We start from the raw sequence: 13,792 nt of genomic DNA, 5'->3' as shown, positions 1-13,792 counted from the left end.
TTGTGGCAACACCCCCTTCCCTATCGCCTCTTAAAACATCCCCACCATCAGGGGTACCAGCTTATCCTTGAAGTTTTTATAATATTCCACTGGAAACCCATCCGGCCCTGCCACCTTCCCCGACTGCATCCTCCCAATCTCATCCTTTATCTCCTGCTCCACTATCGCTCCTTCTAATGTAGCCCTGTCCCCCTCCCCTAACCTCGGGTATTCCAACCCATCTAGGAATTCCTGCATCTCACGGTCTCCCCCAGGTGGCTGACCTGTAAAACCTCTCATAAAATTCCTCAAAAACCTTGTTAATCAGATCCGGAGCCACCACCAACTTCCTTGCCCTATCCCACAGCTGAACAATTTTCCTTGTCGTTGCTTCCCTCCGGAGCTGACCTGCTAACATACACTTAACAACGCCACTAACCTCGCCTCCAGCGCCCCTGTCAGAATCACATATCTACCCCCCTGATCTGCCACCACCTTCTCCATCTGGGAGCGTACTCTTTTGCTGACCATTACGCTATCCCTCAAGCCCTTCCGTCAAATCCAGAGTGAAACACCGGACTAATCCAGCACTTTTTAAGTTTCAACTGATCCTTCATACTCAAGTGAGTCTCCTGCAGCATTGCTCCACCAGCTTTCAAACTTTTAAGATGCGCAAGCACCCTTGACCTCTTGAGCGGATCTTTTAATCCCCTCACATTCCACGTGACTATCCTAACTGGAGGTCTCTCACCCCCCACCCCCCCCCCCCTTCTTATCCACCATCATCATCCCTACCCCATGAGCCTGACCCGCCCCTATCCATTAACATCGAACCCCTTCCCCCCCCTCCCAAACCACCCCCCCCCCCTACACTTCCTCTCGAAAAAACATCTCCCAGCATCAATCCCTTCCCCCCCCCCCCCTCGCTTGCTTCGTAGGCCCATCGAAACCTGCTAATCAGGCTCCAATATCCACAGCCCTCCTCCGTTCACTAGCTGACTTTAGTTAGCGAGCACGGGTGGCTCTCCCGCCAAGAAATACCATCCCCTCCCACCCAGTCGCAGAAAAAACAAAAACAACAATCCAACCCATACAATTCACTAAACTAAGATATAACCGTCGCAACGCAGAATGCCAATCAACCCAACCAATAACCTGAACTCTGCAACAATGTGAAGAGAATTAAATTACAATACACGTCAGTAAAAAGAAAGTTACAGCATTTATACATTTTCCAGCTCCCCAATCACAGCCCAGTCTCTCTTCCAGCTCCACTCCTCACGTCTGTCCCAAGCCTTCTGCCCTCGCGAACGACTCAGCCACCTCCGCTGTCTCGAAATAAAAGTCTTTGGCTTCATACGTCACCCTCAGCTTCGCCGGGTATACCATACCAAATCGCACCCCCTTTTTGTACAGTGCCGCCTTCACTCGCCAGAACGAACCTCGTCTTTTTGCCAACTCCACCGTCAAGTCCTGGTAGATCCAAACTCCAGCAGCATCCCACTGCACCTTGCGCTTCTCCTTCGCCCAGCTTACCACCTTCTCCTTCATGCAGTACTTATGGAAGCAGATAATTACTGCTCTTGGCGGCTCATTCACTTTGGGCTTCGGCCTTAATGACCGATGAGCTCGGTCCAGCTCGTACCGGGAGGGGTTCTCACCCACCCCCATCAACTCCGCCAGCTTCTTAGTGAAGTACTCTGCTGGCCTTGCACCCTCTGTCCCTTCGGGCAAGCCCACAATTCTCAGATTGTGCCGCCTCGAGCAGTTCTCCAAGTCCTCGGGCTTTGCTCAGAGTCCTCTGTTGACCTCCACCACCCTCCGCAGGTCGTCGTGCTGCGACACGCCCTCCTCCACTTCCTTCATCTTCTCGCCCTGCTCTCTCACCTCGGCCGGTGTCTTTGCCACAGCTATCCTCACTGGGGCGATTGCTTCCTCCACCAATGACTTCGATGCGATCGCCGTCTCCTTCCTCAACGCCTCCATGTGCCTCACAAACTGCTTTTCCAGCTCCACCACCATCACCTCGGTCATCTTCTCCACCGTAAGTAGTGCTGACCCACCACGCGGTCCGGCATCCGCCATCTTGTCAGCGCTTTTGCTCGTCTTCTCATTCAACGGCGAGCCCGTGTTTCCAACCTTTCTCAACGCTGCTTTTCGCATCCTTTAACGGCTTATTATTTTTCCTTTTTTTTCCCACCTTCTTTCCTTCTTCAATCCTTTTTTTTTTTTATAAATCGAAAAAACAAAAAACATTTCTTCCTTCATAAAAAAAGGGAGAAAACATTTTTTTCAACCAAATTTCTTTAAAACATCTTTCTCTTCTTTTTTGCATTCCTCCAGAATTTCCCTGGGACCGGGCTTCAGTCCTCTTATTACATTCTTGGCGGGACATCCGATGTGGGACATCTCACCTACATCACGCCCTGGCTTTGGGCCTGCCGCCTCGGCCTGTTTGGCTCCGCCCCCGCTGCTCCTTTCAAATTTTCAGGTCCGGCTTTCAGGTTGTCCTGCTCCTCCTCCACGTGCAGCCGCTCCACCGAACCCACCGGGACCAGTCTCTCCCCCCACCCCCCCCCCTCATCCTTCCAACCCTCCCGCTCCCTGAAATGGAGCTTTGACGGGCGAGGGAGGCAGGGCCGACCCCGGAGAAGTTTCATTTTATTTTAAACAGCGGGGAGCCCCCCGAAAAAGACCGCGATATTGTGGACCAGCAGGAGCTTCTCCTCATCGCGGCCGCTCCGCTCGCGAACGCCACCGTCTCTCCCAGTGTGAATTCGCTGGTGTTTCCGCAGGTTGGATGAATCACTGAATCCATTCTCACACTCGGCGCAGGTGAATGGTCTCTCCCCAGTGTGAATTCGCTGGTGTGTGGACAGAGCCGATGACTGAGTGAATCTCTTCCCACACTTGGGGCAGGTGAATGGTCTCTCCCCTGTGTGAACTCGCTGGTGTGTGGGCAGAGTAGATAACCGAGTGAATCCTTCCCACACTTGGAGCAGGTGAATGGTCTCTGCCCAGTGTGACTGCGCCGATGAGTTTCCATCGGGATGGAGAAATGGCTGATGAAATTCAACGTGGGCAAGTGTGAAGTCTTGCACTTTGGAAAAAAGAATAGAGGCATGGACTATTTTCTAAACGGTGACAAAATTCATAATGCTGAAGTGCAAAGGGACTTGGGAGTCCTAGTCCAGGATTCTCTAAAGGTAAACTTGCAGGTTGAGTCCGTAATTAAGAAAGCAAATGCAATGTTGTCATTTATCTCAAGAGGCTTGGAATATAAAAGCAGGGATATACTTCTGAAGCTTTATAAAGCATTAGTTAGGCCCCATTTAGAATACTGTGAGCAATTTTGGGCCCCACATCTCCGAAGGACATACTGGCACTGGAGCGGGTACAGCAGAGATTCACACGGATGATCCCAGGAATGGTAGGCCTAACATACGATGAACGTCTGAGGATCCTGGGATTATATTCATTGGAGTTTAGGAGGTTGAGGGGAGATCGAATAGAAACTTACAAGATAATGAATGGCTTAGATAGGGTGGACGTAGGGAAGTTGTTTCCAATAGCAGGGGAGACTAGGACCCGGGGGCACAGCCTCAGAATAAAAGGGAGTCACTTTAGAACAGAGATGAGGAGAAATTTCTTCAGCCAGAGAGTGGTGGGGCTATGGAATTCATTGCCACAGAGGGCGGTGGAGGCCGGGACATTGAGTGTCTTTAAGACAGAAGTTGATAAATTCTTGATTTCTCAAGGAATTAAGGGCGATGGAGAGAGAGCGGGTAAATGGAGTTGAAATCAGCCATGATTGAATGGTGGAGTGGACTCGATGGGCCGAATGGCCTTACTTCCACTCCTATGTCTTATGGTCTTCAGTCAATTTATTTGACTTTATAAGCCAAAATATTAGCCCCTGTAAATGGGCCGGAGTTTGTCATAAGCAGAAAGAGACCCAAATGAATATGGTTCAGTCCTGAATGTGAGGATCAGCAAAATCCAATCACTATGGTTACTTGTGGCCTCGTTTGTGTTTCAGCAGGTTGGGTGAAGTAGTGAATCCCTTCCCACACTCGGAGCAGGTGAATGGTCTCTCCCCTGTGTGAACTCGCTGGTGTGTGGACAGAGCGGATGACCGAATGAATCCCTTCCCACACTCGGCGCAGGTGAATGGCCTCTCCTCAGTGTGAATTCGCTGATGTACAGTGAGGTCACATGATCGTCTGAACCCAGTCCCGCAGTGAGAGCACCTGAACGGTCTCTCGTCAGTGTGAACACGTTGATGGTACATTAGATCCCCAGAACTTTTACAGCGCTTCCCGCAGTCTGGACATTTAAACGGTCTCTCATCAGTGTGAACTCGCTGGTGTCTCAGCAAGTGGGCTGAAATAGCAAATCCCTTCCCACACTCTGAGCAGGTGAACGGCCTCTCCCCAGTGTGAACTCGCTGGTGATTCTGCAGGTTGGATGAATCACTGAATCCCTTCTCACACTCTGAGCAGGTGAATGGTCTCTCCCCAGTGTGAATTTGCTGGTGTCTGGACAGAGCGGATGACCGAGTGAATCCCTTCCCACACTTGGAGCAGGTGAATGGTCTCTCCCCAGTGTGAACTTGCTGGTGTGTGGACAGAGCGGATGACTGAGTGAATCTCTTCCCACATTTGGAGCAGGGGAATGGTCTCTCCCCAGTGTGACTGCGTCGATGAGTTTCCAGCTGGGATGGGGAAGTGAATCCTTTCCCACAGTCCGCACATTTCCACGGTTTCTCCTCAGTGTGACTGCATTTGTGGCTTGTGAGGCCTGATGATTGACTGAATCCTCGACAACACACACAACACGTGTACGGTTTCCCCGCAGTGTGAATGATGCTTTTTCCTTCCATGTTCAAAATCTGCTGATATTCAGGATATGATAAGTTGAGGATTCTGTCAGATCCTGATGTGATGCTTGGCTTGAGTTTCCGGACTTTGAAGTCTCCCCTTCGAACACCCTGTGAAACTGATTTAAAACAGAAAATAGGGAGTGAGAGAACCCACAAAAACACAAAGGCAGGTTGTGAAATTGAGCTGAATGATTGAGCTGGTCATTTGTGGGGCCGGCACTGGGAAAAAGTGACCATGAAAACTGCTGGATTGTCATAAAAACCCAACTGGCCTCTTTGGGAGGAGAGAGAAAGAGGTGAAGAGGGATTTTGTATATCTACAAGTCATACTAAAGAGAATAGTTGGCAATGCAAATTCGACCTTGAGCTTCATAAAGAGTAATATTGACACCAAAACTATGCTTCTGGTGGCATGGTGATTAGCACTGCTGCCTCTCAGCGCCAGGGACCCGGGTTCAATTCCGGCCTTGGTGACTGTCTGTGTGGGGTCTGCACTTCCTCCCAGTATCTGCGTGGGTTTCCACCTGGTGCTCAGGTTTCCTCTAACAGTCCAATGAAGGGAAAGTTAGGTGGATTGGCCTTGATAAATTGCCCCTTAGTGGCCAGGGATGTGCAGGTTAGGTGGGGCTATGGGGTTACAGGGACAGGGTAGGAGTGTGGGCCGAGGCAGGGTGCCCTTTCAGAGAATCAGTGCAGACTCGATGGGCCGAGTGGCCTCCTGCACTGTAGGAATTCTATGATTCCAATTCTATTCGATGAATCTTTATAAAGCTCTGGTCACCACTCTTCAGGAAGGATCTGAAGGTTCTTGGAGAAGGTGCAGAGGAGATTTACCAGAATAGTTCCAGCAAAGGAGGTTGAGGGGAGATTTGATTCAGGAACTCAAGATTATGCCAGATTTCTATCAGGTGTACAAAGAAACTCTGTTTCCATTCACTGATCGTCCAAGAACTAGGGACAAAGATGTAAAGTTTTGGGTAAAACCTGGATTGATCCATATAAGATCCTGAGGGGTTTTGACAGGGTGGATGTGGAGAGGATGTTTCCTCTTGTGGGAGAATCTAGAACGAGGGCATCACTGTTGCAAAATAACGGGTCACCCATTTCAGATGGAGATGAGGATTTTGTATTCTCTTGAGGGTTGGAAGACTTTGGATCTCACGTCCTTAAAAGGCAGCGGAAGCAGAGACCTTGAATATTTTTAAGGCAGAGCTGGATAGATTCATGATGAGCAAGGAGGTGAAAGGTCATCAGGGGTAGGCAGGAATGTGGAGTTAACGTTAGAATGAGATCAGCTGCAATCTTATTTAATACTGAGCAGGCTCGAGGGGCCGAGTGGCCTGTTCCGAGTTTGTATGTCAAAGGTACAGGAGATATGAGCTGATATGAGATGTATGTTTTTACACAGCGAGTGGCAATGACCTGAAACTTGCTGCCTATGAGGGAGTTTGAAAATAGAAACAATGAATGATTTGATTTCAAAAGGAAATTGGATAGACATCTGAGGGAAATAAAACTGCGAGGATACAGGGATCGAGCAGGAGAATGGCACTGACTGGATTGCCCCAGTGAGCTAGCATGGTCTCAATGGGCCGAATGCCCTTTGTGCCATCATGTCTCTGACTCCTTTGTGTAATCTAGTTTTGTAATTTAACCCCAGGGGGTTCAGATATCACTCAGGTAAATCTGTGCTACACTCCCCCCGAGGCCATTCTATCCTTCCTCAGGTTTATTGCCCAGGACTGAACACAGTTCTCCAGGTTTGGCCTAACCAGGGTTTGTGAATCTCGGGGCTTTTCCAGTCACACTGAGACCTGAAATCTTCCCTCACAGACAGAACAGACAAACCTTTTACCTTCCACACCCAGATGCTGCTGAAATTCAGTTTCTAATGAATCAAGTGACTCTGTCAGATCGCGATGTGACGTTTGGTTTGCAGTTCCCGCCTGTTAAACCTCTACTTCCAGTGTCCTGTAAATTTACAGAAACCTCACTGTCAGTTTAGGATAGAAATTCAGAACATTCTCTCCTCGCCAACTTTGATTAAATGTATTCCTGGAGGTTTGATCACATGACCCAGCCCCCATCCTCCAGCCATTAATCGGTCAACACATCCATCCTTGTGACACACTGCCTTCCTCGGCCAATTAGGAAGCAAAATGACTCATTACCTAACAGGACAGTTACTGTCCTAATGATTTTCCAGACACCCAGGGATGAACCTCACCAACGCAGGGAGTGGAGTTGGTGCGAACTCAGGCAGGAGCAGCTTTGGAACAGTAAATATAAATAACTTACCTCAGGGATTCACGGCCTATTCAGCAGGGAGCGGATTTGGCCCGAATCCGGGGAGGAGAAGCTTTGAACAGTAAATATAAATAACTTACCTCAGAGTAAAGCTGATTGGCTGATTGGGAATCTGTTCTAAATTTGAGAAACTGGAGTAATTAACTAAATAGGGAGTAACTCAGAGATCAGTAACTAGGAGATTGCTGTTTATATCTATAATCAACGATTTGGATGAGAATGTACAAGACATGATCAGTAAGTTTGCAGATGACACTAAAATAGGTGGTCTTGGCGGCAGTGAGGAAGGTTATCAAAAATTGCAGCGGGCACTTGATCAGCTGGGGAAGTGGGCCGAGAAATGGCAAATGGAATTCAATACAGATCAGTGTGAGGAGTTGCATTTCAGAAATCAAGGTAGGACTTTCACAGTGAATGGTAAGGCCTGAGGGTGTATCATGGAACAGAGAGATCTTGGAGTTCAGGTGCACGGTTCTCTAAAGGTGGAGTCACAGGTCGATAGGGCAGCACGGTAGCACAGTGGTTACCACAGTTGCTTCACAGCTCCAGGGACCCCCGTTCGATTCCCAGCTGGGTCACTGTCTGTGCGGAGTATGCACGTTCTCCCCGTGTCTGCGTGTGTTCCCTGGTTTCCTACCACAGTCTAAAGATGTGCGGGTTCGGTGGACTGGCCATGCTAAATTGCCCTTAGTGTCCAAAAAAAAGGTTAAGTGGGAGTTACTGGGTTACGGGGATAGGGTAGATAAGTGGGCTTGAGTAGGGTGCTTTTTGTAAGGGCCGGTGCAGGCTCGATGGGCCGAATAGCCTCCTTCTGCACTATAAATTCTCTGAAGAAGGCTTTTGGCGTGCTGACCTTCATCAGTCAGGGCACTGAGTATACAAGTTGGGAAGTTATGTTGCAGTTGTACAGGACGTTGGTGAGGTCGCACCTGGAGTATTGTGTTCAGTTTTGGCTGCTTTGCTATGGGAAAGATGTTATTAAACTGGAGAGAGTGAAGAAGAGATTTACAAGGATGTTGCCAGGACTCAAGAGACTGAGTGAAAGGGAGAGATTGGACAGGCCAGGACCTTTATCTTTGGAGCGTAGGAGACTGAGGGGTGATCTTATCGAGATGTATAAGATCATGAGAGGCGTGGACAGGGTGAATACACTCAGTCTTTTTCTCAGGGTTGGGGAATCGAGAACTAGAGGCCTTTGGTTTAAGTTCAGAGGGGAAAGAATTAATGGGAACCTAAGGAGCAATGGTTTTACACAGAGGATGGTACGGAATGAGCTGCCGGAGGAAGTAGTTGAGGCAGGGACATTGACAAGATTGTAAAGGCATTTGGACAGATACATGGTTAGGAAAGGTTCAGAGGGATATGGACCAAATGCAGGCAAATGGGATTGACCTAGATGAGCTTTTTGGTTGGCATGGACCGGTTTGGGCTGAAGGGCCGGTCTCCGTGCCATAGATTCTATGAACCCCAAATCTCTTTGGACATCCACTATACTTAACATCTTTCCATTTAGAAAGTACTCAGTTCTATCCTTTTTTGGTTCCAAACAGATAACCTCACACATGTTTACATTACCACAATCTTGCCCATTGACCTTGTCTGTCAATATCTTCTTGCAATATAATGCAATCAACTATGCTGTCTATGATGCCACCGAACTTTGTATCATCAGCAACACAGAGGGGCTGGTTTAGCACACTGGGCAGGCCAGCAGCACGGTTCAATTTCCGTACCAGCCTCCCCGAACAAGCGCCAGAATGTGGCGACTAGGGGCTTTTCACAGTAACTTCATTTGAAGCCTACTTGTGACAATAAGCAATTTTCATTTCATTTATTTCCCAGTGCAGGAGAGGCCCTTCGGTCCATCGAGTTTGCACTAACACATGATAAACTTGACCCACCTACCTAATCCCATTTGCCAGCACTTGGCTCATAGCCTTTAATGGTATGACGTGCCAGTCTTCATCCAGGTACTTTTTTAGAGGATGTGAGACAACCGTCTCTCCCACCCTCCTCGGCAGTGCATTCCAGACCCTCGCCACCCTCTGGGTAAAAACATTTTTCTTCAGTACATGTGTCAATAAATCTAACCCCACTCTCTGTTGTCTGTTGGTTAGCCAATCCTCTATCCAAGCTAATATCTCTCAACCCCGTGGGATTTTACCTTTATTATTACCTTTTATGTGACACTTTATCAAATGTATTCTGGGAGTCAAAATACATCGACAGGACCCCATTATCCACTTGGCTTGTTACATCTTCCAAGAACTGCAAGAAATGAGTCAAGCACGATATACCCTTCACAAAACCACGCTGACTCTGATGGATTGCAGTTTGACTTTCCAAATGTCCAGTTATTACTTCCTCAATCATGGATTCCAACAGTTTCCCAACAACAGGCTTTAAAATAACTAGTTTCCTACGTTCTGCCTTTTTGACCTAATCCAATGACATTGGAGATTTTCTCAGTGACCCTCAGTCACCATCACTGAAACGAACTTTAAATTCCAGATTTTATTAATTTAATGTCCCCAGAACATTCTCCTGTCTCTCTGGGTGACTAATGCAGTGACATTGTCACTGGGTCAGTGTCTCCCCCCTGGTCTCTGTGAGGTTGTTTGTGGAGAGAAGCCGGAAGCGGTGGACAGTGAGAGTGGAGAATGTTCATTGTTCAGCTCTGGGGCCGCACTCGGGATTTGTAAACCCCGCCCCCAACACTGACCTCTCACCTGACCCCTCATAATTCCCGGACAATGATTGACGGCATCGCGCGACCAATAGAAGAGTGGACGGGTCCTGGAGGGGGGGGGGTTGGAAGTGACAGGTCCTCCAGCCAATCGGAGTGAATCAGGGGCGGGACTGGGCCGAGTGAAGCATGCGCAGTGTGATTAATGGTGACGCAGAAAAGTTTCTTTCTCGGATCCACAATCCGTGAAGGTGGGAATGGCGGGACGGAGGGCGAGCTGGATCATGCGGGTTGTTAGGCACGCTTCGTAAACATGTTATATGAACTGAACATCTGACAAAATAAACCACCGGTACCTGGGGATCTGGGCGGAGGCTGCAGCTTTGTTACATACGAGCCTGTGCACCCGCCATCTTTATTTGGTACTGGCAGCGGTGCGCATGCGCCCTCGTTATTTGGCTCACTGGCAGAAGTGCGCACGCGCACCCACCATCTTTATTGGGGCACGAGCAGCAGAGCGCAGGCTCAGTCGCCATCATTGTTGGGGGCAACATTTTTGTAATGTCTTCATGACAGACTTTCACTCGGAGTTACAAATTCTTATTTATGGGGCAGAATATATGCCGAGGGCAGTGACAATAACTCGAATTTATATTGTGACTTGAACAGAATATAACTTTTAAGACTTTCAGAGAAATGTTACAAAATAACAATTGACACTGAGCCGCATGAGGAGATATTAGATTTGAAGGAGAATCTTAATGGAAGAAATTGAGTCAGAGAGTCGGAGAGTTTTAAGGAGGAAATTCCTGAAATTGAGGCCTTGGCAACTCAGTAATGGTGGAGAGATTAAAATCAAGAATTCTCAAGTGGCTGGAATTAAATGAGTGCAGCGATCTCAAAGGGGTGTGTGTGGAGGAGATTACAGTGATCAGGATGATCATTACCATGGAGTAAAAGAATGAGAAATGTAAACTTCTGTGTGCCTTTTAAAAGGAAGCATTTGCAGACCAGTGAGCACAGGGGCTGGTGTGAGTAAGCACATGGGTAGCAGAGTTTGGGATGGGATGGAGGGGGTTGTTTAATGTTGCAGTCCGGCTGCGAGTGCGTTGGAATAATTTGGTTAAGTGGTAACAGAAGAATGGATGATGGTTTCTGCAGCAGATGAACAGAGACTAAGGTGGAGTCGAGCTGTGTTCCTGAGGTGGAAATCGGCAATCTTGGTGACAGTGTGGATATGTGGTCAAGAGCTCATCGAGGGGTGAAATATTTCACTATGGTTGTGAACAGTCCGCTTCAGCCTCAGACATTGGACAGGGATGGAATTGGTGGCAAGGGAGTGGAGTTTGTAGCGGGGTTGAAAGGGAATGGGTTCAGTCTTGTCAATATTTAAATGGAGGAAAGTTCTGCTCATCCGGCCCTGGATGTCAGACAAGTTCAACAGTGTGTGTCTTGGAAAGGAACTTGCAGGTGGTGATGTTCACATACATCTGCTGCCCTGCTCCATCCAGGTGGTGGAGGTTAAGGGTTCAGGAGATTCTGTCAAATTGTGATTCAGTTGTTGGTCCATTGCTTGCTGTTACCCTCACTCCTTTCTCACTCTCTCCCTTTCCATCAATCTTTTTGATTTTCTCTCTCCCCCACTACTCACCCTCTTTCTCTCACTCTGTTTCTCATATTAAATTCTCTAGCCCAGAGGGTTGTGGATGTTAATAATAATCATTATTGTCACAAGTAAGCTTACATTAACATTGCAATGAAGTTACTGTGACCATCAGTGAATATATATAAGGCTGAGATGGTGAGATTTTTGGTCTCTCAGGAAGTCAAAGGACATAGAGAGCTAACGGGAAAGTGGAATTGAAGACTGAGATCAGCCACAAATGTGTTCAATGGCAGAGCAGGTTTGAAGGGCCAAATGGTCTACTTCTGCTCCTATTTCTTGTGTTCTTGCAGAGGCCCAAATCTTGTGTGGGCTCAGACCGGGTGGCAGGTTCCCTTCCCTGAAGGACATTAACAAACTAGTTCACTTTTCACAAAAGGTTCAACAGTTTTCGTGGTCACTTTTTCCCAGTGCCGGCCCCACAAGTTACCAGATTGATTCAGCACAATTTCACAACCTGCCTTTGTGTTTTTGTGGGATCTCTCTCTCCCTTTTGTTTGTTTTAACTCAATTTCACAGGGTATCAGCAGGGAAGGATGTGCAATTGGGAAACTCCAACCAAGCACCACATCAAAATCTGACAGTCGTGTAACTGATCGTAACCTAAATATCATCAGATTTTGAACATGGAAGGAAAAAGCACAGTTCACAGTCGGGAGAAACCATGGAAATGTGGGGACTGTGGCAAAGCGTTCAATTACCCATCTGACCTGGCACCCCATCGACACATTCACACTGGGGAGAAGCCTTTCACCTGCCCCGAGTGTGGGCGTGGATTCACTCAGTCATGCAGCCTGTTGATGCACCAGTGAGTTCAAACTGGGGAAAGGCCTTTCACTTGTCCAGAGTGTGGGCATGGATTCACTCAGTCATCCCAACTGCTGACACACCAGCCGATTCACAATGATGAGAGACCTTTTAAATGCAGAAAATGCGGGAAGTGCTTTAAAAGTTCTCGGGAACTGGTGTCCCATCAGCATGTTCACACTGACGAGAAACCATTCAGGTGCTCTGACTGGGACTGGGTTCAGACGATTATCTCAACTCACTCTACACCAGCGGATTCACACTGGGGAGAGGCCATTCACCTGCTCCCAGTGTGGAAAGGGATTCATTCACTCAGGCAACCTGCTGAGACACCAGTGGGTTCACAAGTAACTGATGTGATTGGATTTTGCTGTTAATCACATCCAGGACTGAAGCATGTTCATTGGACTCGGGTTGGACTCATATTTATAAACACTAATCCAGTTATAAGGGATAATATTCTGGATAAAAGTCAATTATTTAACACAAGTGTGTCGAATCTTTTAACATCCCATCACAAGTTAGTTCTGTTTGAAGGTCTCCCTCGCCCCTGTCTCCTCCATCCTCACCTCAAGTGTGTGGAGTTCATGAAGCTTCTTTCTCACTGAGATTGAGAGAATTGGATGAGCTGCCTCTGCTGCTTTCCTCTCTACCAATGGGCCAAATTGTCTCGAAAATTCCACCTGGTCTGAGCTCTGAACTCCTCTTTCTCCAGTTTCTCTCCTACCTCCTATCTTCATCAGAGCTCATCTTCTCCATTAGACCTGCCTCCTGCGCCAGGGTCCTGGGTTCGATTCCCGGCTTGGGTCATTGTCGGTGCGGAGTCTGCACGTTCTCCCCGTGTCTGCTCCCAGGGTGTTCCTGTTTCCTCCCACAAGTCCCGAAAGACGTGTTTGTTAGGTGAATTGGACATTCTGAATTCTCCCTCTGTGTACCCGAACAGGCACTGGAGTGTGGTGACTAGGGGCTTTTCACAGTAACTTCATTGCAGTGTACATGTGAGCCTACTTGTGACACTAATAAAGGTGTTTGATTATTACTATTTCACCACATTCTCACAAAACTGCTGACCATTCACCTTCTCCATGTTGTGTGATATTGTTCATAGTTCTCTCTCTTCGTCCTGTCGCTCATCTTTAAATGCACCATCATCACCCATCCTAAAACAATATTTAACCCCACCATCATTGCAACTACCACATCAAAACCTCCCTTTCCTCTCCAACGCCTTGTACGCGGTGTCCCCCAAGGATCTATCCTCGGCCCCTCCATTTTCTCATCAACACGCTTCCAGTAGGTGACATCATCCAAAAGCACCTTGTTAGTTTTCACATGTACACTGACGAGACCCAGCTCTACCTCACCCCCATCCCGATCCATTCCTCCACTGTCACTCAATTATCAAACTGCTTGTCCCACATCCAGTACTGGATGAGCAGAAATTTCCTCCAATTAAAAATTGGGAAGA

At 47.9% G+C, this 13,792-nt stretch overlaps 1 protein-coding gene across 1 annotated transcript; it reads right to left on the bottom strand.

The window, feature by feature from the left end:
* Nucleotides 1-2,566: 2,566 nt before the first annotated feature.
* Nucleotides 2,567-10,253, bottom strand: LOC140418945 (uncharacterized). Its single transcript, XM_072502620.1, has 2 exons — nt 10,211-10,253; nt 2,567-4,977 (listed from the first exon to the last, which is right to left on the bottom strand). The coding sequence occupies exon 2, from the start codon at nt 4,859-4,861 to the stop codon at nt 3,992-3,994; it is 870 nt and encodes a 289-aa protein (XP_072358721.1). The 5' UTR covers nt 4,862-4,977; nt 10,211-10,253; the 3' UTR covers nt 2,567-3,991.
* Nucleotides 10,254-13,792: the final 3,539 nt, after the last annotated feature.

This window comes from Scyliorhinus torazame, chromosome 5 (genome assembly GCF_047496885.1).
Source record: "Scyliorhinus torazame isolate Kashiwa2021f chromosome 5, sScyTor2.1, whole genome shotgun sequence".
Lineage (NCBI taxonomy): Eukaryota > Metazoa > Chordata > Chondrichthyes > Carcharhiniformes > Scyliorhinidae > Scyliorhinus > Scyliorhinus torazame.
The sequence above is the reverse complement of the archived record's forward strand: the minus strand, read 5'-3'. Positions and strand labels throughout refer to the sequence as shown.

Coding starts and splice junctions, on each gene's coding strand:
- LOC140418945 (XM_072502620.1), bottom strand. CDS start 4,861: ATGGAAGGAAAAAGCATCATTCACACTGCGGGGAAACCGTACACGTGT.